The sequence below is a fragment of the Paralichthys olivaceus genome, chromosome 24 (genome assembly GCF_024713975.1).
Source record: "Paralichthys olivaceus isolate ysfri-2021 chromosome 24, ASM2471397v2, whole genome shotgun sequence".
NCBI classification, from domain to species: domain Eukaryota; kingdom Metazoa; phylum Chordata; class Actinopteri; order Pleuronectiformes; family Paralichthyidae; genus Paralichthys; species Paralichthys olivaceus.
Window position 1 is genome coordinate 4,979,727 of NC_091116.1, and position 23,077 is coordinate 5,002,803.

Genomic DNA, 23,077 nt, shown 5'->3' on the forward strand with positions numbered 1-23,077 from the left:
TAGCCGAAGCAGTCACTCTTCATTCTTCTTTATACTGTAAATATCTAAGCCACCCATTTATATTAAATTTAGACAAGACTTTAATTTTTAATAATCATTTCCACTTGTGTATACAAAGCAGTTTGTACAGATTAGGGAGCCAAGTTAAAACAATTTGTTACAATTTAGTACCTGGAAAGTGCAAAAGTACATTTCAAATAAGACGAAATAAAAATCATGCTGTACAATATATATACCGTATTCATAAATAATCACAGATATACACACATCCATTTGGTGACAATCACAGAGAAGAGTTGCGAAGACACAAAATAGTACTTTTTTGAATTCGCTTTTAAGTCCTATTGTTTTGGTTCCCCATGAAAAATGGTGGAGGTTTAACTTGTGGAATGCTGCTTTGATTTTTGATTTACAGGGACGATACGCTTCAGGCTTCAGTAATGAAAGAAACAACAACCTCTAATCTAACATCACACAGGGATAAAGGCACTCCGTTTGTTGCAGTCGTGGAACAACTCAAACAGTGGTCTTTTGTCTGAATGACAAACGTGGACGAATGAAAGACATAAATCTCATAAAGATGGACACAGATTGGTCTTTGCACGATGCTTTGCTGTGACATTTAAATAAGGACTAAATACAAAATCACATAAAAAAAAGAGAGAGAGAAGAAGAGAGAACCATTAGAGCAACCCTGTGTCCAATGCCAAACCCACAAGAGAGCCAAAAGCAACCAGGGGGCTGCTGACGCTCACAAAATCAGAGACACCATATCAACATGTATGATGAAATCAAGAATTTGAATATAAAAAAATAAACACGCCTCAGTAGCATGTCCTCTCTCACACACACTCTCTCACACACACTCTCTCTCACACACACACACACACTCTCTCTCTCTCTCTCTCTCTCTCTCTCTCACACACACACACACACACACACACACACACACACACACACACACACACACACACACTATTATGGTGCAAAAATAGGAATCATCACAATCTCACCCACAGACAAGTCATGCTGTGGTTTGTGTGTGATTCAGACGTGACAAGAGTAAAGACACAAGAGCAACACGTCCCACCTGAACAACTTCTTGATGCCCCGGATATAAAAAAAAAAAAATCCTCTGAAAACATTCTCTGCACAATGAGCAGGTAGGAGAATAAGATGTTAAAAAAAATAAATGTTGGAACAGGCAAAAGCAGTTTGAAGGAAAGGAGAGAGAGTAAGGGTGCATTTACTCTCCCAGCTAATCTACAGGAGGACGGAGATACAGCAGAGGGCTGATTGAGCAACATTTAACACAAAAAACAGGAAGAAATCATCAACAGGCACCCGGCGATGGATCTATATTGCTGTTTACACTGACATTTCATAGAGCCCTTGAGGATTTCTTATTTCTCCTTCTTTTCCAGGTGTCTGAATAGTCAGAAGAGTTTTTAAAATGTGCCTGTCTGTATATTCAGGAGATGAAAGTGAGATTTAAAAAATAAATGCTACTTTTACTTATAAATAAACATGGATTCAAGTAATTTAAAAAACATTCTATGAAGTACGGAGGGATATGTGTGACACGACAACTGCTTTGATAAAACTTCACATGGAAACTTTAGAATGTAGTGTTTCACCTTTTTTTAATCTTACAAAACTATATCTTAAGAGACGTGCTAGCACAAAAGACAAATGCTATCTCGTGCAGGTTTGTTTCTTGAACAAAACAAGTCACAGATGTCATAACATTTCAAAAAAGACCATCTCCATCACTGTGTCTCCTACCTAACCTCAAAATGGGCCGAGACCACCATGTGTACAAACAGATACCAAGTTGCACATGTATAAATTTGTCAAAATAAAAAAATCCACCAAAAAAATGAAGATATGAAAATCACATATAAAAGCCCATGGGAAAGGCAGAGAGTTTGGTCTTATGAGTGATGGAGCTGTCTTACTGCATAAGGCTGCTGTGTGCCAGCTTTGAGGCAATGAAAAGTCTCGGCCTAAAGAGCATAGACCCGCCTGTCTGCATCCATGGCAAACTAAGGGGGGGCAACAAGGCCACTTGAAACTATATCTTTATCTAGAGCATGGTAACACACTGCGGACACAAACTCTCAAACACACACACACACTCTCTTGCAGTTAGCTGACAGATCCTATCCGATTTAGAGAATTTGCAGTGCCTATGTCAACAGGCTCCTGCAGCAGAAACAATATTGTGTAGTGTGATGTAAATGAATCAATGAGAAGCTGAGGGATGAAGAGAGAAGTCATGGGGTAGTGGTGAGGTGGTGCTCAGGCTGGTGCTACTGTTAAATTTGAACGACAACGCCAGCGCTGTACGGTCAATCCAACGCAAGAACACATGCACAGACACATGTATGTGCACACTCTGTGATAATTGATGCTCAGGCACCTCAAAGCATCTTTCCACTGCCCATTAAAACTGTGGAAAGGTGCTGGAGGAACAGAGGGGGAGTTCCTAAGGATAGAATGAGGCAACGTGTTTGGTGACAAACCGGGTGAGGAATGCAGGATGTGCGTGGAGTAGGAGGGTTTAGGGATATTGGGGACTGGGATGGGTCAGTTGTGGTCGTGCTGGGTATTGTAGAGAGTCTCCCCTGAAGAGATCTGGGTCAGTCTCCTGCTGGAGCCCCACAGCTTCCGTGTGATCTGGCCCGAACGCATCTGAGAAGAGTGGAGGAAGAGGAAGAGGAGGAGGAGGAATTGGGAGTGGAGAAAGAAAAGCATGAAGTCAAAGGAGAGGAGGGGAAAAAAGGGAGGAGGGATATGAGTCATGAGTGACTGGTTTGTTCATTCGGGTTTGATCGACTTTGTGAGGCAATAAGGAAAAAAAGCCTCAAAAGCCTGACTGACTTTTGTGTGGGTTGATTTGAATGGGGGAGATGAAAAGGTGCGATGATTCAGAGAGGGGGAACGTCATTCATCTACACCACCAACACACTATTTACATTAAAAAACAATCAAGACTAACTTGGCGCAAGATTATTAGGTTGCATTATTTAGATTGTAGCTACACTCTTAATATGGCTTGAGTTTGCAGAAGCGTTAATTAGTGTTACATTTGTTTCACAGCATATTTGTTATAGTTCGAAGAGCAGACATGGAACATAGAGACACTTCAGGTAAACAGTATGGGAGTATCCCAGGTTAATGGTCAAATCAAGTCAAATATTGCACAGATGCTGTTAAAAAAACAACTCCAAAAAAACAGAATGAGGTAAACGCAACAAGTTTTCATATCACAGTTGTGGTTCGAGTAGCGACTGCTCAGTTGTGTGCTGAAGGAATGTGTTAAATCTGTGTGGCTCAGGTGAAAATGTGTGTGTGTATTTGTCTTCTGAGTTTTGAGTGCCAATTTTGGTTCAAAACCGTCGCTATGAGGACATTTTGACATGCTGAGGATAGTTTGGCTGGTCCTCACAAGGGCTGTTTGAGGGTTAAGACATTTAGTTGTGACGGTCAAAGTTAGGATGAAGGTAGTGGTGGGATGTAACAAAGTACATTTATTTGTTAATGTACTCTAGTACATTTTTTATGTATTTCACTTAAGGAGTCACTCTACTGAACATATCAGCAAATGTCTGTACTTTCTACACCACAATATATTTACAATGAACTACGTTATATGTTCAAGTAATCAATAAGGGGCAACTGGTCCATTGATCCAATCAGAGTGGGCAGATGACATAAGACCCCACTTCCTGCTGCAGCAAGTCCTTACTTACAGTAGTAAGTACATCAGTACATTTTGTCTAATTATTTGTACTTTTATGAAAATAAAATATTTGAGTATTTCCTCCACCACAGGGTCAGGGGCAAGGGAATGCATTTTGTCAGTGAGTGCCCTCACAACTATAGAAACACAAGAGTGTGTGTGTGGTTTGGTAAGAGAGCAGTGAAGCCCAATGACTGTGGGTGATAACCATCCCTGAGGAGAGGTAATTGTGTATACATGTGTGTGTATACGTGTGTGTGTGTATATATATAACAGCCCTACAGCACTAAAAGGGGACAGGAACTAGGACTAGCGTTTCTGTGAGCTGCAAGTGGGGCTGAACACCAGCTGGTCGCGCTGGTGCAGCAGGCGCGTTGGCGAGCGAGCTCGTAGCGGGGCCAGCAGGGGGGAGGCCATGAGTGGCGAACCCTCCAGGCTTTGAGCGATGTAGTTCCTCAGCGAGTTCTTTACCTCCGCTGGCTTTCCCACAGCCACAATGATCAGCTTGCCGTCCTGCAGACCCACCAGGATGTGGCTCTGCTCCTTGGTGACCGAGACGCAACGCACCGGCACCCGCATGGCAATGGGCTCCGCACACAGTGATAGACTGAACAGGAGGAACAGAATTTAGAGCTGAAGTAAATTCCAAAATGAGGTGAAAATTTGACTAGTGATAAACACTTCAAGTTTAGAGGTTTACCTGTAGAGGTCACGGATGGAGAGGTATCCCTGCTCACTGCCCATGACGACATACTCTCCTGACACACACACATCAGTCACCTGCTCCTTCAGAGGCTCACTGCAGAGGTGCTTTCCATTCACAGAGTAAAGATGAAGAGCATTTTTATCCTGGGGAGACAGAAAAAAAACTTAAACATTATAACCCTACAGTTGTATGCCTCCACCAACCAGTGCCGTTTCCCTTCAAGGGCTCCTAAAATATTGCATTCACAATAATATGAGGTCACCGTGACCTTTGACCACTGAAATCTAATCAGCTAATCTTTGAGTCCAAGTGACCATTTGAAATAATTTCCTGAGTGCAGACTTGAGTTATCATGTTCAAGAGACAAATAACATGTTTTGTGAGGCCACCGTGACCTTGTCCTTCGACCACCTAAATGTAATCAGTGAAACCGTGAGTTAATATTTTTGCCAAAGTTGAAAGGATTCTCCCGCCTCCCACTGGCACAGAGGCATAATAAACATACATTTGTACATGAAGTTCATTTTAATCTGCTTTGTATTTATCTTGATCTACTTGTGCTCAAAAGGCTGGAGTTTAACGTGCATGCACCTTAAGTGTAGCTTTGCCCTCGAGGCAGGTGTGGACCAGCAGGTGACCCTCCCAGGACACGGCCAGGTGGAGGATAGAGAGCGGCAGGGAGCTATCACAGGGCGGTCGTAAGCAACGCATGTACTGACCACGACGCACGGTGTGGATGATCACTGTCCCGTCCTGGAGCACAAAGAGTGTGTGCAAACATTTACTTTAAACTCATTGTATTAATAACAACGAAAACACATTTACTTGTGAAATGTCTCAACACTTTTAATCAAATACAAACAACTAATTAATTCTAATTGATGCTGCTTTTATGCTTAAACTACTTTATAATAATCCAGAGTTTGAATTTCAAGATCACAAGAATAAAAGATCATTTTACATCCATAATAATCAACTCCAAACATTACAACAATGTTGAAAACCTTCTATACAGCTTGGCACCATCATCCTTTCACTCTCAGAATTATGAACTAAGAGGATTCATTCAATCAATGGGTAAAATGATGTGTCCTTACCCGTGATCCAGACACAGCCATGTCCAGCTCTGTGCTGATACTGACGCTTACCACCTCATCTGTGTGTCCGTACAGAACCTGAACTGGTTTGGGACAGAGACCCACGGGAGCTCCACCCTGCAGGTAGAATATTATTAGGCTGTAGTTGCATTAAAACAATAAAATGATAAAACACATGTAAGTAATACAAAATGGTGGACTAGGCTAAATAAAAGCCTTTTTTATGTCACTGATTCTGCATAGTTGGTTCTAATTTGTCAAAGACAAACCACATCTCTACAGATCTGCATATTAAAGCTAGTCTCTCTCTAGAAAGTTAAATTCGAGAGTCAATAATTCATTTTTTAAAAACCAATGTCAATATGTGTCTTTGAGTGAGTCATTGGTGTCCTAACCTGCTGGAGAACCTGCCACACCATGCAGGTTGTGTCCTTGGAGCCAGAGATCAGGTGAATACCACAGTGGTCCGTTGACAGGCAGGTCACAATGTCTGGAGAAGAGAGCAAACAGACTAAACAAACATATTACAGGATGTACTAGAATTTTTGCAAATGTCCCCATTGTGGCACTAATAAAGGATTATCTCATCCAAACTTCAAAAATATGTTGTATATGTATATGCCGATGTGATGTTTTCGTTAGAACATAAACACACCTGAATGCTCCCAGGGGCCTGTACTAGGAAGCATGTTCAACGTACCAGGATATCTTTTTGTCCGTCTGTATACTATGAAGCTGATAAATATATCTGCTACTTTACCTTTCAGGACAAAAACGGCTATTCACGTTGACTAAAGACCTATACTAACTAGTTCACACTCATATTTTAATATTATGAACTTGTCGTAACTGTCATGTTGTTTTAGAGGTGACACAAGTCAAGATGTAGGGTTTAATTTACCCATGTGGCGGATGTGCTGCCCCACAGTCTTGCCCTTGACCAGTGAGGTCACCCGGAGGCTGTTGTCCCAATGGCCACCACTGAAGAGCAACTTGCCATCATGGGAGACCACAAACAGCCCTGTTGTAACCTCTACGCTAGGGGCGAAGGGTCCTGACAGGAAACGCTGCGTCCTAGATGGAGATGGTGAAAGGAGGAGTTGGGGTGAGAGTTTGAAAGATTTATCAATTCATCAAACAAGAGCAGCATGACAGTGTTTTGCTGCACTGAGCTGTTAAGTGTAAATATGCTGCAATTGCACAATTGTTGTGTGTCGTCTCACTTGGTGTTGGACACTGTGGGGTCCTTGATGAAAGTGAAGTAGTTGGAAATATTCTTGTTGTAAGGCAGCCACCCATGGGTCCCCACCAGGCAGTTCTGACTCACCGTCACCTGGAGTCAGTGGAAACTCCATGAAGATGTCTGTGTCTATATTTGTCTACCATACAATTCATTTCCAACTTTTCAGACTCTACAAGAGTAAAACACTAAAATTACCACCCTGCAGTTGTATGCCGATGCCAACCAGTGCAGTTTTTAGATTACACACACAGATTCATTTGAGATCACCATGACCACTGAAATCAAATCAGTTTGAGTCCAAGTGACAACTGGTCAGAATTTAAAGAAATTCCTTTAAAGCAGCCTTGAGATACAGTATGTTCACAAGACATTTCCTGAGATATTGCATTCACAAGACCAAAAAGATGTTTTGTAATGTCACAGTGACCTTGAACTTTGAACTGACATAAGTCAATATGCCTCCGACCATTGGCTAACACAAGCCCGGAGGCATAAAAATATGAAACAACTCTGTAACCTTAATTTAAATAATAATTATTATCAACATTAGCATCAGGCTTACCATAGTGTCAGGACTCCCTTGGGTGATAAAGGAATGAGACTGATTTTTTGGCACCACAGCCTTAACCAGCGGCACATTATCACTGATGCCCTGCAACATGGTGGGGGGGATGGAAATCAGAGTCATCATAGAGGGAAGATTTCATAAAAAATTGAGAATAAGATACTATGATTTCCATTCGAGCAGTAGTGAGATCGAACCTCGACAAAGAAGGACTTGAGGTCACTGAGGTGTTCGAACATGCTGAGAGGACACGAGTCCAGCTGAGCTTTCCTCTTCTCCACTTCCTCTTGAGACAGACGCACTGGGTGACCCTCCTAAAAGTCAAGATCTGAATTACAAACACAGCTACAGAACTTCATTACATTAAGTAACTGCAGGTAGTGCAGTTACTTAAGTCTTTTTATTTGATTGTAAAATAGTTTGTTTGCACCTTGAGTAACTGGCAGGGTGTCTGTCCAAAGTTGCTGATCATGCCTTCCAGGGCTTTCCGTTCCTTTTCATCTGTGATGGCGTCCAGGTCCACTGCCCCTGCAACAACACAACGCTTACAATTTACAGAGGCAATGAATGGACCTGCACAATGTTTAAACTTACGTGTCTCAACAAGAAGTCTGTTAAGAATTACTAGGGGAAGTAAAACTTGTGCAATCCATCATATTTACTTTTTTATTATAGATTATATGACAGAACTCTTCATGGGACATGACAACATGGTGGCTGTTGTGGATTTTTTACCCTCATAAGTGCAGTAGTAGAAGACATTGAGGGCCTCCACCGCTGCAGGGCCCCTCTGCTTGTAGCCAAAGATCAGATCAATCCACTCATGAAGGTGTGCTGATACATACTCTGACTCCTGTTGGAAACACACACGTACACTAAGGCTGTAACCCAGTTATTCAAAAATTCCACAAATTAAACAGACATTATCTACTTAAATCTGCATATGCATATGGAATACATCTTACACATTTCAGCATAGGAATACTCCATCCAAATCATGTAAAATTGGATGTGAATAGCAAACTGTAGAAAGTGAGCAAATTTTTGCTACCTTTTGGTATGAAAAGACATATGACGTGACATATCACATTGGTGTGAAATATTGGCTACACTGCCCCCCCAGAATATCTGGCGGTACTGCTCCATTTCGTCTATTTGGTACTAATCCATAAGCTTTCACAAATACGGACTGATTACAGAAGGCATTCATTTCCATATATAATGTTGAGCATAATGCAAAGTTGAGCAAAGCATTAATACGGCAGTAGAACTGGAACTGCACCTCACCAGGGCTTTGCGGTGCTTGTATATGAAGTCCTCAGGGGACTTGGCCCATTTGGGGAGGACAACGTCATTCACCCGTTCTTTGGAGATCTGCAGGCGACCCAGATCAAAACCTGGGTGACAGCAAGAATGAAAGATAAGGAAACAAAGAGAGAGAGAAACAAACTGGAATCAAATTAGGTAATTAAAAAATGTCATACTGATTACACACTGTATGTCTGGATGTGTGATTATATGTAAATCTGTGTCAAATAGTATAAAGTTGAGTATCGGTCAAATCTGAATCTGCTCCATTATATTTATGAATGTATATTTATTTGTTACTACATATCACATCTACAAAATGGAGAGATAAGGCATTAGCCATAAGGTGAAGGTAGGCATTTTCTGAGCGACCCTTAAATTATTTATATAATATGTGAAATGATTAGAAAGGTTTTAATCAAATCTCACCATTTTGGTTCTCTAGGAATTCTGGAAAGTAGAAAAACTCAGGGATGAGCTCCTTGACGTCATTGGGGTTGTCCATCAGGGTCTGCCATGTTGCTGGGATGGAATGGAACTGCCGGTCTGCGCAGTCAAACCTAAACCAAAGCAGGAAAGTAGATGATTACTATCAAGAGACGTGTAGCGGTGACACAGGGCAGACAGTGCTGCTGACATTGTGATGCACAAGCCACCTTACCGTCCACTCTGCAGCTGGATGTGCAATGATGTGAAGGGCTCCACTCTGATGAGGTAGTGCATCACCCCAGCTGCGTTTGAGTAGTGGGTGCCATAATGGAACCTGTCGATGGTGCCTGTTGGGTCCTCAAAACTTTCATACCTAATTGGCACATTCAGAAATTCAACTTGAGCCATCATCGATCATCTTTTAATAATTCAGAATAAGACCAGAAATAGGCACGGATGAAACATACTTCTCTCTAACAGCCTTGGCATTGCGTTCGTTAAGCACGGCCACTGGCTTCGACAGGTCCCTGAACACCCGAGGATCACACAGGTCCAGCTCCTCTGAAGTATAGTCAGCCAGAATCCAGGGAAACTGAGAACAAGCCCACAAACAAATTAGTTCAAATACTCACTTTCACCCAGTCAACACAGACGGACAAAACATGTATTCAGTAGAGGAACGTACCACTGGGTACTGAGCCAGGTTGTTGTAAGTTCTGCCTGCAATGGTGTTGAGCTGCATCAAGTAGTCAAAGTTGGAAATCTCCCGGTTCACCCATTTCTGTGTGATGGACAGGAAAAAATATTACATTACACTCGATAATAATGGAGCTGATTGGTTCATTTGACACAATATCTTTAATTATATTACATGTTTGTTGACACTATTTAAAAAGATAACGACATCTCTACATTATTGTGTCCTGACCTGTGTGAGTCCAGAGGCTTTGAGTAGCTCCTGTGGTGAGCGATATCCATAGAAACTGAGCGATCGCAGCTGCAACATGCGACTGTAGACTTTGTTCCTCACCTATTTAAATAAGAAATTACAATGTAGTTAACAGCATTAGTTTCTTATTATTTAAAAAGCCAGATTAGATCTTTTTACTTGGCCAATACTTATTTAGTTACTTGTTTTTATAGGTATACTTATATTTTTGGACAAATCAAGCTTGTGGCTCATCACCTCTTTCTTAAAGTTGAGGAAGTAATTTGTCTGGTCGATGAGGAAGATTTCTAGAGCAGAGCGACGCAGATTAAATCGGCGCAGGTGGACCTCTCGGATCTGAGAGAGGGGCCATTTGAAGTCGTGGCCCACTCCTTCAGGAAACAAGCAGACTGTTAGTTTAAGTAAAAGCTTCATGATATTTTTCCCCGTATTTTCTCATACATCTCTCTGACTGTCCCCTCACCTTCCTCTTTCTCTTGGCTGTTGTCATAGAAGTAGATGTGCTGGGTGGTTAATTCCAGGCGGCCGGGCACCACGTCCACCACTGTCACCAACTCACAGTCCTCCCACAGCACCAGCTTCTCCTTCTGGCCTGCCTCCTCTGCTTCAGCCCTACAAGACATGGAAAGGGAATCAGATGCTACAAAATACTAGAGTAAGTCTAATCTGAGTATCTGTTGTGATCAAGGTTCTTCTGCTGTATTTGGGGACTGACTGGTTGTTAGCAGCAGCAGGGTCATCCTCGGGCAGCTCCAGGATGTCATCTTCCAGGTCGCTGACTTTGACCTGCTTCACAGCCTCCAGCAGCAGGGACTCTGGGTTTACGCGCTGATGATGGACACCTGAGTAAAGCAGCAGAGACAAAGGGGGGGATAAAAAACTGAAAGGCAGCCATGCAGGTATGTTGCAGCAGTTAATATCACATGGCAGTGCTGTAAATTAACTTTTTGGTATGCTTGTCAAGGGCTGACAACCTACAAGAAAAACATACCTGCCAGGAACAAAACAGTCAAACAAAACAGTTCAGCTCAGGTCAAAGTCTTTGTTTCATAAACACTACAAGCTGAACATTACCTAACAAAACAAAGAATCAATGAGAGGTTAAGCAAACCCTGCACACCCTGTATCACAGCATGCAAAGGCAAAACATTGAAAGGGAGAATTTCATTCCTGTCATTTCAAGTTACTGTAAACTAAGTAAATTTTTCTGCTACAGTGCGCAACCAATGGGCCAAGTTGTTGATGAAGATTAAATGTTTGGCAAATAATCAGGCATGTTTCTTTACAAAGAATGTGAAACTCCCCCAAGCTATTCATCTACATGCACACAGAGGCTCATACAAGGAAAGCTCCTACAGAAGGAATGTTGTCTTACCCAGGTTGTCTCTCAAAGCGCTGGCCTCTCGGTGAGAGTCAAAGTTGTAACTGCGAACTAGCTTCAACCTCATGCGGGAGAAGTTCTCAGCACTGGACACTCTCCAGTGCATCTCATCCTGCTGCCTGAAATAATAACAGTTAACAAAACATGCCTATAATACCCAGAGCCATCCATTATTTATATCTGTACAGGTCATATTTGTTTGTATTTATACACTTGAAATTCTACCAGAAGAAGACGATTTCCAAGAAAAGAAAATAGAATGGTCTCTCTGGGTGGAACTTAACTAATTTTAAAGACGTGGTATCAGATCGGTATATGTACTCGCCAATGCCCACCCCAGCGTTTTTGTAAGCATAACAGGCATTTCTGATGCTGCTATCAGAACATCTCTATGAGAAATGCAGCTGCTGAGAGAGTTTCACATCAGTACCTTTCAGCCCAGGGCCCTCTCTCGCACACCAGACCCCGTCGTGCTGCCTTCCACTGCCTGAGGGTAGCGCTATTCTGGCTGTGCTGCTGCTTCAGCATGCTGTTGTAGCGTAGGTTTTCTTGACGGCTACGGCGTGAGAAGGGCTCCACGAATAACTCCTGGGGACAAAAAAAAAAGTTTTAATCCAAACTAAAATGAGAGAGGCATTAGTTTTTAATGGTTTATTCATCCAACTAACCTGGAAGCGAATTTTGCTCTCGCCCCTCTCCCTCTCCCTCTTATGCAGGCTGACCATGAAGGCCTCGTAGCTCTCCTTCCAGTACAGAGCCATGGTCTCATGGCCCTGGCTGAATGTTTCTATTTCATACTGCTTCATGTACGGAATAATCTGGGAAAATATGGGGGTCAAATTACAACCAGTCAATTCTACTTTTAATAGAATTAATATATCTATATTAATATCTCATACATATTTGTCGAGGTAGACGCGCCACTCAGGTGAGTTGCAGTACAGATGGAAGTCCTCAAAGAAGGAAGGGCTTCCATTGGTGTCAGGAAGCTGGGGGAGGTGCAGCTCCATGTAGAGGAGCCGGTGGACTTTGGAGAGTAGTGTTCGCAGCAGAGGAACCAAGAAAGTGTAGGTGTCATCTGTTTGCTCCTGGATGGAGCGTCGCAGGATGCCCTCCACCTTCCCCAGCAGGTAGCAGGCCTCATCCTGACTGGACACCTCTTTGGTCTGTAGGATGCCATTGAGCTTCGCTGTGGCCATGGCACACACCTAAGACACAGGTAATGTATTATTTTGCATGCATCTGCTTTCTTTGAACAAAAATAAATAAATAATACATATTCAACTGTATGAAATAGTTCACCTCAGGCTCTTCCTGGGCCATGAATCCGAGCAACAATCTCAGTCCAACTTGGGAGAGCTGGAACCACTGGGTGCCAGCAGAGTACCACACCATGAGGCTGTCCATCAGTGTCACAGTCTCTTCCAGGACCTTCTCTGTCCACAGTGCAGGATTGACCAGGCCCTCTGCTTGCAGGAAGTCTTGTACCATGTGGAGCAGCCGCACTGCGTTCTCCGTGTGTTGTGGCAACGTGGCAGCTGATGCCTCACGGTTATCACTCACTGCCCATTCCAACATACGCTCCATTAGACTAAAGAAAAAAGAGAGAGACTATTAGATGCTCTGGAAGTATGCAGTCCATAGTACCACCATTAAGTCTGTGATCTAACAGCGCCTGACCTGAGTTTGATTTGGTCAACAGGAAGCAGCAGCTCATTGGCAGTTCCCAGTTTGGTGAGAGCTGAGAATACCTGGCCGCGCTCCAGCCACGCTGAATCATCGGAACCCTCTACACCACGCCACATCACGCACAGCACTATGTCCAGCAGCATGTTGCACAGTTCCTCCTCAGTCCGCTAGAGGGCGGCAGCAAACCAAACAGACAGAAGAAGTAAAGGGAGAGTATTATTATTCAAATAGATTATTTTAAATTAAACTTTATTGATTCATCTGATGTATAACTGCAGCAGTAGGCAACAGGATATAACAAAGAAAAGGGGAAATTCATAAGATGATAACAAATAAAATTCCACTGACATTTAGTCTACTCTAGATTTGTCCTCTGATTATCGGTGGAGGCCCTAATAGGGGTTGAATTGGCCTAAACTTCCTTAAGTCTGAGCCCAGTTTGACATTTCCAAGATGAAATGGATGTGCAAAGGATCTGATGCGGTCAAACAAAACTCCTAAAGCTGTCTGTCAGCTGTGATTGCTTATTTCACCTCAGCATTGTTGAAGGATTCCCCCAATGAGATGTTGTCACTGAAGAGGAAGCTGTCTTCAGTCAGGGATGCCTCTCGATCCACAGAGCTTCCCGGGAAAGGTTTTGAAGTCTCCAGTGGCGACGGAGTACTGGGCATGCTCCCCGGTGTTTGGCTGCCACTGTCCGCACCCTCATAACCCTGCAGGTGGGACAGATCCAGTGTCAGGCCGCCTGACTTTCCCACCACCCAGGGCTTGATGTGGAGTTGTGGCTCAGTGGAGGCAGAGGAAGACGGTGTGTCCAGCAGTGAGATGATGTCACCATTCTCCAGGCTGTCCACAGAGCGTGTGTCACCTATACTAAGCCGGTCATCTTCCAGCCGGTCCAGGCGGCCAGCGCTTCCTGTCCGTGTCCTCCTCTCCAACGGCAGCTCCAGGCGGTTGATGTTGCTGCCAGTAGGCCGACTGAGGTCCAGGCTGCAGGTGCTGACAGTGTCGGCACTCCGCAGTGGCAAGGACCCTTCACCCCGCAAGTACAGCCGCATGAGGGTGTCCTGCCAACATTGCTGCTTTGAAATCTGGATGGCAGCATCCTGTTGGGACTGAAGCAGCTGGTAAACCTGAAGACGGAGAAGGAAAAGTATTTTTTTAACAACATGATTCATGCAACCATCAGATGATTTTAAAGCTCCATAGTTATCTGACTTTAAAATGATATCAGAACCACTTTTCTGTGACCTATATAATATTCTGTGATTGTGTGGCCTAACAGTGAGATGAAAGACACTATAATTGATAGTGTGCATCTGCAGGTTAACGTCTAGGTGTTTGCTCACCCTCTTGCAGACCAGGAGGCGAACGGTGGGTCCGGCCCGATGAGTGAGCTGCACCAGAGACATCAGGTCCTTGTAGTTCACCACGTTATCTGTAGATGACATTATGTTATCTAGACATACAGTATGTGCAGTATTGATTGCCACTACTACACTCATTTGGTCCATTGGTCAGACATTTTTTCAGCCTCTCTACAAAAAGTTCAGCCTTCATCATTAATACCTTAATAAAAAAGCTTATATGTATATATATCGTATAGGAAGATTTATCGTAGCAGGAGTGGAAACGCAAGACTGACCTGTGTGGAGGACCTGGTTGAGGAGACAGCGGATCAGGGTTGGAGTGATGTGAAGCTCAGAGAAGAGCAGCGACAGGCCAGCGTAGCCCGTCTCTCTCAGCCTCAAACGCTGCTTATTCTTCTCATAGACGCGATCGCATCGCAACATGCGCTCAAACAGCTTAACAGAGGCAGAGAAAAAAACTCAAATATGAACACATGTGGGTGAATATCTGTACAACAGTCACTATTTTACAATCAAATTTGTTGAAAATTCCTGATTTGAAAATCTTAAAGTATTCCATAGTTATTCAAAACCTTTGAGGATATTGTACTCCATAAAAATAACAGACTTATAAGCAACATCATTATCGTAATGATTAAGTACTGGAGCGTGTAATTAACTGTGTTCCAAGTGTAGTGGGCTGAAACCCACCTTGAAGACAAGCTCTCGTAGTCGGTCTGAGTGTTTGTTGTTCAGCAGCAGAGCGTAGCAGGAGTCAGCCGCGCCGGGCTCAAAGAGCAGCAGGAAGATTTGGTCCCTGGCCGGACTGCTCTGAAAAAGGCTCAGTAACAACTCTAGCAGCCCGCACAGCTGCAACACACACAAGCACAACCCAAGCACTGTCAAGTTGGCTTGTTTTAACAGATTCCTACATTATTTGAGAAGGTGGTGATCACTCTAAAAGACAAGGCAAATTGTGGTAACTGTAAAACATGGGAGCTGTGTATGGGGCCTGAATTGACTCAATAGCAGGGCAGATTAATGGTTAATTGGGTAAAGCAATTGTTATTTATACAATCGTCAGTTTGACTTGAGCGGATAGATGGTATCATAGAGGTAGCAGATGCAGTTGAGGTGGATCATGCGATTATATTGACCATATGTTCATAGAGGTGATGTAAGCTCCCATTTATAGTGCTGCAGTGTAAGAGGATATGCAAAGTGACACTAAATGAAAAACAAGACAGCGCTAGAACAGGGAGAGAGGTAGGGAGGAGGTGTGACAAGAGGAGAGAATGGATTTCACAAAGTAGCTGTCAGGTACCACATTCTGCGAAAGACATTATCAAGTATAAAATGGTTTGTTTCAGGCAAATGCTGAGGAATATTGCTTAAAGAGGAGAAAATGTTTTTTCAAAATAATGCAGAAAGCGAGAGAGAGGACAGAAAAACAGCTGCCAGGCAGGAAACGGGTTGCACAGCTTCCTGTGCAAGCGTCATTACAGTTAAATGTCACACGGAAACTAAAAGTCCTGTAGTGAAAGGCCATCTTTTGTCACAAAAACCCTCCAATGGCAGTAGTGGTTGGAATTAACCAGTTTCACAATATATGTGTCAATAGGCAAATAATAACTTGACCTTCTCCAAATTTCTGGGATGTTGGCGTGATAGACAGGCTCCCTGGAAGACTGAAAATTAACAAACCTTTTGTTCATAGTGAATGTTGCACTCAGTTGTAGTACAAAAGGGACTACATCAACTAACCTGGTCCTCATCTCCAATGGCAGCAATATATCCCAGAATGCTGTGCATCTCCTCCTGTGACATGCCCTTGCTGATGTAGTACTTGATGAGGCCACAGAGAGATGCCCTGATGGTACGAATGTCATCCTCACTCAGGTCACTGTCTTTATTACTGTTCTTCCTACACAGTAGAACAGATGAAGGTGAGGTTTGGTGAGAAAATCAGAGAGACAATACGATACATGTAAAAGATGTGAAGATATGAACTTTGGGATATGGAGTCTCACCCGTAATAAAGGCGTATGGTATCCAGCAGAAACTGGACTCCGTATTTTTTCCTAAACTGTTTCCTGTTGTCTTTGATGACGGTGGACATGTACTGGATGTGACCTTCATGGGGGGAAAAAAAAAGCAAGGGCACAGCTCAGAAATGGAACAGCTTCAAGGACACACAGACACACACACAGACAGACGCGCACGCACACACGCACAGTCACACACAATACAGCAGCATTGCATCCAACAGAACAGGAGGTGTATCAACAGATACTGCATCGGACTGCATCACTCACATGGTTACTGTTTTTTTTTTAAATTTCTTTAATCACTTTGAAGTATTCTGAGACTTATTATTCTGAGATGTTTTCTAAAAGGGAAACTCTGAACAGTCAATCTCACCAATGCGTAGAGGGAAGTCTCCTTTGTTCCAGATGTTGAAATTGAACAGTAGATGTGTGTGAAACTGCTGCAGCAGAGCCTGGTTCTTCTCATACGTCACCTGCTCTATCAGCAGCTGCATAGCTACGAGCACGCTGACGTCCACGTGACCCACCGGCAGCTATGTATGTGTGGGTGTGGAGAAGGGGAGAGAGAGAGTTCTGAGTCAGTAGGGCCAATGAGCTTTCAATAAATAGAAACACATAAAAAAAGGTATCTAATATGTCCCATAAACAATGATGAGACTTGTTAGTGAGCTTGTATAGAGCAATGTGACACCTATAACTCCCTCCACAAACAGATGAGGAACATGTTGGAATGGGGAGACACATTAGTGGTTTATTTGGACTTGTATCATTTACTGGGTGTGGTTACTTTGCCTTGAACAACTATAACTGTATCTGAGACATTTTCTTTTGATCTGGGTCTCTGTGGAGGCTTGTACTTTCCCTTGGTGCATATGCTGATCCAACCCCTTGATAAACAGAAGAACTTGGATCACACAAAAGGTAGAAAAGGAAAAGCGGGGAATAAGGAGTTAAGGATTAAAGAATGAGTAAATGAGGGGAAACAGACAGACGCAAAGAAAAAAAGCAAAGACAAAAGCTATCTTAGGTGAATTAACGTCACTGGGGGAGGTTCAGTATTTTTTGCATGAACTTATGTTATGTGGTGAGACCCATTGTAATTAATGCAATTTGTCCCTGAAGCACAGGAAAATGGAAATCGCACATCTGAGGAAAACATACCCTCAATCTTTGCCAAACTGAAATTAATCTGTGTGATTTTTATTTTTTCAAGTGTGAGATTTGTGTTTCTAGTGCAAATGATCTGAAGTGTAAATTAAAAATATTTTTTTAATTATTCAACGCAGTTGAGCCCAATACATCTCAGATCCCAACACCCTGGTAATATAACTCATGTGCAAAGCAAAGACCTTTTGAAGCAGTGCTCCCAATGTACCAACACCATGTGAGTGGAGCAGATTCTCCTGGTTGATTGGGTGTCTCTGCAGGAAGTGCTTCAGAACCAACAGGAAGGTGGCCACCAGATTCTTCTCCAGACGAGCCTCTGAAACAGAAAATCAAAATTAATTTATTTCCAACAGGGAGATCTTTGTCTTGACGCAAGAGGTAAGAGAAACAATGAAAACAAGAATATAAATTGTTTCATGTTGTAGCAAAACAGACCTGAAGCTCTGTTGGATGGGAGAATGACCCAGTCTCCATCAGCTGGTGTGGTCACATCAGGGGTGATGAAATCCGACCCAGCTGCAGGATCACTGCCATGTTGATCAGGCGTCACCTGGGCCAATTGCTCCAGCACGGGGAAGAGCACGGGCAGTCCACCCACGCAGTTGATCATATCCTATCACAGATAATACAGCAACACATTATAAAAACATCCATGCAATAAAAGTTGAAATATTCCTGTGAGCACAGAATAGATACATGACAGCATGAGCTGCATGTTCCTTCCCACCTTGATATCCCAGTTGACGACTTTGTTGCCAGTTAGGCGTCCATGAAGCATGTTTGGTGACAGATCTAGACAGATGGGGTTTCTACAAGCCTGTAGAAAGAAGGACCATGCTTAGTTATTTAGTATTATTTAGATACAATCTTTTTTTCTTTTTCATTCACTAAAACATTTCCAAAACAAATTTCCCCAGTTCTTTAAAAAAAAAAACAGGGAACACTTGTATGACTGTCTGATATGACCCAATAAAAACTCAAGAATCACAATCTGGACTGTCTATATGTCTGATTTCAAAGCTTTAATAAGGGGTGGCTGAAACCACAGTGGTTGAAGTACCTTCGGTGAGTAGTGAAGCAGCAATTTGGTTGAGAGGTCACCAAGTTCTGACTCCTGGGTTTTGAATGGAGAGATGCAGTTTGGACCTGTGTAAAAAAAAAAGGAGTATGAATGTAAGAAACTAAAAAAAAATCTACCAATGCTTTTCTTTCATATCTGATTCCATCATCTCCTCCTGCTTACCAGAGCTACAGATGGCTTTTATATGACTGGGCTGCAGGGGTTCATGGAAGACCATGACGCTCCCTAACTGTCCCTGCAGGGATGTGGGGCTCCCCCACTCGCTGTCCTGAGTCCCTGCAGAGATGAGCTTAGTCACAGACTCAGGCTTTCCCCCGAGCAGTCCCCCCCAGGTCTGTGGTGACAGAATGCCGCCCAGCGAGGAGCGAGTGGTGGGTGTGGTGGTGGATGAGAAGGGAGGGTCTGGAATCTGGGAGGGCGGAGGCGTCGTAGTGCGGTGGCCTGCTGAGCCAATGCAACAGGATGTGAATGGCTTTGGGGAAGGAGAGCAGAACAAGATGGAGTCAGCAAACAAAAACCTTCACGATGTCTACAAAGCTCACATTTCCCTGATTAATTATTGATGCCAGGCCTTTTCAGTGAATTATTACATGACTGCAGGTCTCACCTCTGTCATGGTGGGATACTTCAGAGGGGCAGACAGTTTCTGCTGTCCATCAACATAAATATAGACAAGACTTTGTCCAAATGGCCTCTTTCCTGGCACATGCACCACACCAATACTGTGCTGTAGAAGGAAGGATACAAAATCAGTGCTATTTTAGTGGAAATTTATATTCTTTTTATATTTGTATATTTTAGTGACCCACACCCTTTCAATAAATGAAAGTCCCTAAACCTGACTCACCCAGAGAGAGTCACAGAAGCAGTTGTCTGGCAGCATTACTGTGACATACTCCTTCTTGGTGCAAACGGCCACCACCAGCACGCCCGCTGAGCTAATAAAGGCCTCGAACCCCGTCCCTCCCGGAGTAAAGAAGCTGTACAAGATGAAATAAAGGAAAAAACTTTTGAGAAGTTGTTGACATTTTTACCTGTTTGATTCTATTATCACTGTTAAAAGAAAAGTGGAAAAGGCAGAAAATGTAATTTTTTTCTTTATTCTCTTTATTTACCAGGCAATGAATTTGAACTAAATGTGCCGACATGTCTGTTTATCTTGTTTATGAATTATATTTAGCTGATGTAAACCTATAGTGATATGAATGCCATCATCCTCCAGTCTATTTCTCCCTTTCAATGTCCCTGTTCTTCACATCACAACTCTTCTCATCTCACCTGTAGAGCTGTTTCCTCTTGTCCTTGCTGGGTGGACCCAACTGGTCCTGGTCAAGTGACAACCAGGCAATGAAGCTGAAGGCAGAGCCGGGCCAGCGTTGCACTGTTGGTACTGCGATGCCTGCCATGCTGGGTGACAGGTCAAAGTACTGCATGGCGCTCTCCAAGCCCTGCTTGCGTACCATGGCCAGGAGGGCTCTCAGGGCAGGACCTACATAGGGGTGAGCTTGGCTGGACTCTGGGGGTCTGAGTAGGCGCAGGAGACCCAGCAATTCCCTGGCACTCAAGGACTGGGAACCCAGTGAGCCTACCAGGCCCAGTAGGCTCTCAGCACAAGCTCGATGTAGTCGTTGGTGGCGTTCCAGGGCGGCCAGTGCTCGCATGACCATGGTGGCATTGACACAGGTGGCGCGGGTCTGGCGATTAAGGCAGCTGAGGAGGCGGAGCCAATCAGCCGTAAAAAGCTGCAGCTCAGATAAGTCCAGCTCCGGGAGCCACTGGACCAGCAGTAGTAAAGGCTCCACATTACTTATGCCCAGGAGCCCCACTGAGGTGTGCTCACCCTCCACCGCCTACACACAAATGAAAACAGATACATATACATGTAAACTGACACAGCGGGCAACGTCAGAAAGTTAAGACATAGTTTAACAAACCGACATATATCAACACAGGCCGACGAGGTCAACAAGCACCAAAGACGAGGTTTCTCTCACCATATTCATCAGCTCTTTCAGAAGGTGTCGGGATGGTTGGCTGAGTGAGATGAGCACTTCGTACAGATGATTGTAGCCAATCCTCTCCTTGAATACCTCCTGCAGGAGTGGAAGAAAACAGAAAAAGTCAAATTTGTTGCACCAAAGCATGAACAGTATCTTCATGTCAGGTGTGCATAAGTAGTGGATAAAAGATAATAGCAGCTTTCAATCCTGAAAGTCGGCACTTCAATAGCATCTTGATTATTTTATTTCAAATCCATTGTGGTAGTACACAGGGCCACAATTATGAAAATTGTGTTGCTGTCCAAATATTTCCGGACCTAACTATAATATGATGTTTTATTTCAATGAATGTATTGAGGTTCCTGTTACCTTTGCAGCTGGTGATTTGTGCATCACTGTTGTCAGCGCTTTGATGGTTGCTACAGCGAGGGAGTCTAGTCGCCCTTGAAACACCTGAAGGAAAATCAGACAGGTCAATCACCGGTAACAAATGATAGGACAGAAGGTAGATCTCCTCTTAATCCAAGTGAATGTTATTTGTATCTTTTGCAACGAGCATGCATTCAATTTGAAGCCACAATTATATACAAGGTTTGTGATGCTAAAATGATAATGATCAACTTATTTAAGGCTCTGAAAACAACATGCATCACACTTGGAGGAATGAAAGAGAGACTTAGGAGGACGCCTTGGGGCTTGATTAAATTAGTGTGTGAGTTAAATCATTGATGGTGCTTTCACTGCAGTAGGAGCTGGCATAAAAGCTTGTACTGCAGATGTTAAGGTGAAGATAAGGAGAGTGTTGTCTTTCTGCTTCAGGTCAAATAAAAAATAAAAAAATTATAGCATGACGATGAGGCTGAAAGCAGGAAGCTCTTGGCTTGGTCATAATTAAATAAAAACACCCAGAACAGACAGAAGTAACTCACTCTTTTTCCTCACACTGACACACACAGAAAGCATGCAACCCATGAAACACAAGCCGAACCATGAAAAAATACACAAACACATCTCCATCCAGCTCTGTCCTGCTCATGACCAACGTGTCAAGTTCTGGGGCCACTGAACTGGACCCCTTATTCAATTCACATGCAGCTGTAGACTGGCCGAACCTACAGAGAGTCTTGGACCAGCTGGAGAGGGACTGTGGCAAAAAAATCAAACACTGAGATCATTGTCACCAAGTCCAGATCAAGTCAAACCACTGAACTCTGTGTGAACACACACCAGGCCAATATTATAGCATTCCAGAGGAACCCATAGTACAGGTGAACCGCAGAAAACCAGGAAAATGTGGGGAGGGGGATGAGGAGGGCTGCGGAGGCATGAGGGAACTGAAAATGTAAATGAGATAAAAAAAGGTATAGTCGCCTCTCCACAGCAAGATTATTTAGTAACTAATTGCAGTGTTTGGATTTGTTTTGGGTGTTTTTAACTAAATAGGTGCTATAGTGTATGTATGATCATTTAACTAGCGATCTCTGGAATTAAAAAAGCTTGATGAATAATAAACACACCAAGCAGGAAGCAGCATCTGCCGCTGCATCGGATTACAGCTCCTCTATAACAAAGGCACATTGATGTGTTTGTATGTCTTCATGCGGGTTTGTCCACCTGTATTCATATTATCCACATCAATGGAGGGGATTATACCTTAGAAAAGGTGGCTCTGTGAGTAGGAAGTACAAAGAGTAGAATGGAAGCTGGAATACTCTGAGGGGAACAAGTGACCTTTCTTTTTTCTATTAAAATGTGACCCAATTACGTAAAGCAGTGTGAGTGTCCTGCTGTGGAGAGGCTTTGTGGCTCCGGTGAGGTTCAGGTAGTGGGGCTTGGCAGCAGTGGAGAGTGAGGGGCAGGTAGATGGATGGTGAGGGGTTCAGGTGGGGTAGGGTGGGGGCTTTCTCGGCGGTACCTGAGTGTCCCTCTCTGCTGTCAGTAACCTGTTGTTGGTTATATCTTTCTGGTCCTTGTCTGCCGCCGTGCACCTAGCATTAACCAGCTGACACACACACACAACAGGCAACATGTCAAGATAGCAATGTAGGGAGGTTGATAGACAAAGAAAATGGAGACAAGGAAGAAACAAGAGGATGGTGCAGGGGGAGGAAAGATGTTGGAAGTGGAGGAGAGGGTGAGTGGTTAAGGTCTACAGCCATGACCCTCAGCAGGGTCACTGTGAGGAGGCGTGTTGGTGATCCAGCCTTGCTGTGGGGAGGTAAACATGCAATGTGGGAATAAAATGCTCACTCTCATACTTTGAGAAATACTAAACATGACATTCAGCTAAGAACAGACTACTACTTATATTTCAGTTGGG

At 43.4% G+C, this 23,077-nt stretch overlaps 1 protein-coding gene across 3 annotated transcripts in view; it reads right to left on the reverse strand.

Annotated features, from left to right (window-relative positions):
* Positions 1 to 56: 56 nt before the first annotated feature.
* nbeal1 (neurobeachin-like 1) overlaps positions 57 to 23,077 on the reverse strand; it is a 36,265-nt gene continuing 13,244 nt past the window's right edge. For 2 of the 3 annotated variants that reach the window (XM_020103336.2, XM_069521392.1), the window contains exons 11-55: positions 22,673 to 22,759; positions 21,127 to 21,210; positions 20,752 to 20,850; positions 20,036 to 20,607; positions 19,605 to 19,737; positions 19,365 to 19,484; positions 18,920 to 19,229; positions 18,737 to 18,822; positions 18,404 to 18,493; positions 18,112 to 18,289; positions 17,859 to 17,992; positions 16,883 to 17,042; positions 16,492 to 16,594; positions 16,226 to 16,385; positions 15,173 to 15,331; positions 14,758 to 14,917; positions 14,462 to 14,550; positions 13,646 to 14,245; positions 13,104 to 13,279; positions 12,726 to 13,014; positions 12,323 to 12,631; positions 12,092 to 12,241; positions 11,854 to 12,011; positions 11,418 to 11,542; positions 10,758 to 10,884; positions 10,506 to 10,654; positions 10,280 to 10,413; positions 10,022 to 10,123; positions 9,779 to 9,874; positions 9,561 to 9,685; positions 9,326 to 9,466; positions 9,094 to 9,224; positions 8,644 to 8,753; positions 8,092 to 8,209; positions 7,787 to 7,884; positions 7,554 to 7,670; positions 7,354 to 7,443; positions 6,772 to 6,881; positions 6,450 to 6,622; positions 5,944 to 6,038; positions 5,549 to 5,665; positions 5,043 to 5,204; positions 4,446 to 4,594; positions 4,217 to 4,352; positions 57 to 2,694 (exon numbers count right to left, since the gene is read on the reverse strand). In XM_020103336.2, the coding sequence (XP_019958895.1) occupies positions 2,590 to 2,694; positions 4,217 to 4,352; positions 4,446 to 4,594; positions 5,043 to 5,204; positions 5,549 to 5,665; positions 5,944 to 6,038; positions 6,450 to 6,622; positions 6,772 to 6,881; positions 7,354 to 7,443; positions 7,554 to 7,670; positions 7,787 to 7,884; positions 8,092 to 8,209; positions 8,644 to 8,753; positions 9,094 to 9,224; positions 9,326 to 9,466; positions 9,561 to 9,685; positions 9,779 to 9,874; positions 10,022 to 10,123; positions 10,280 to 10,413; positions 10,506 to 10,654; positions 10,758 to 10,884; positions 11,418 to 11,542; positions 11,854 to 12,011; positions 12,092 to 12,241; positions 12,323 to 12,631; positions 12,726 to 13,014; positions 13,104 to 13,279; positions 13,646 to 14,245; positions 14,462 to 14,550; positions 14,758 to 14,917; positions 15,173 to 15,331; positions 16,226 to 16,385; positions 16,492 to 16,594; positions 16,883 to 17,042; positions 17,859 to 17,992; positions 18,112 to 18,289; positions 18,404 to 18,493; positions 18,737 to 18,822; positions 18,920 to 19,229; positions 19,365 to 19,484; positions 19,605 to 19,737; positions 20,036 to 20,607; positions 20,752 to 20,850; positions 21,127 to 21,210; positions 22,673 to 22,759 (7,116 nt within the window). In that variant the 3' untranslated portion in view covers positions 57 to 2,589. The remainder of the gene's footprint in view (positions 2,695 to 4,216; positions 4,353 to 4,445; positions 4,595 to 5,042; positions 5,205 to 5,548; positions 5,666 to 5,943; positions 6,039 to 6,449; positions 6,623 to 6,771; positions 6,882 to 7,353; positions 7,444 to 7,553; positions 7,671 to 7,786; positions 7,885 to 8,091; positions 8,210 to 8,643; positions 8,754 to 9,093; positions 9,225 to 9,325; positions 9,467 to 9,560; positions 9,686 to 9,778; positions 9,875 to 10,021; positions 10,124 to 10,279; positions 10,414 to 10,505; positions 10,655 to 10,757; positions 10,885 to 11,417; positions 11,543 to 11,853; positions 12,012 to 12,091; positions 12,242 to 12,322; positions 12,632 to 12,725; positions 13,015 to 13,103; positions 13,280 to 13,645; positions 14,246 to 14,461; positions 14,551 to 14,757; positions 14,918 to 15,172; positions 15,332 to 16,225; positions 16,386 to 16,491; positions 16,595 to 16,882; positions 17,043 to 17,858; positions 17,993 to 18,111; positions 18,290 to 18,403; positions 18,494 to 18,736; positions 18,823 to 18,919; positions 19,230 to 19,364; positions 19,485 to 19,604; positions 19,738 to 20,035; positions 20,608 to 20,751; positions 20,851 to 21,126; positions 21,211 to 22,672; positions 22,760 to 23,077) is intronic. The other variant, XM_069521393.1, reaches the window with a different exon arrangement.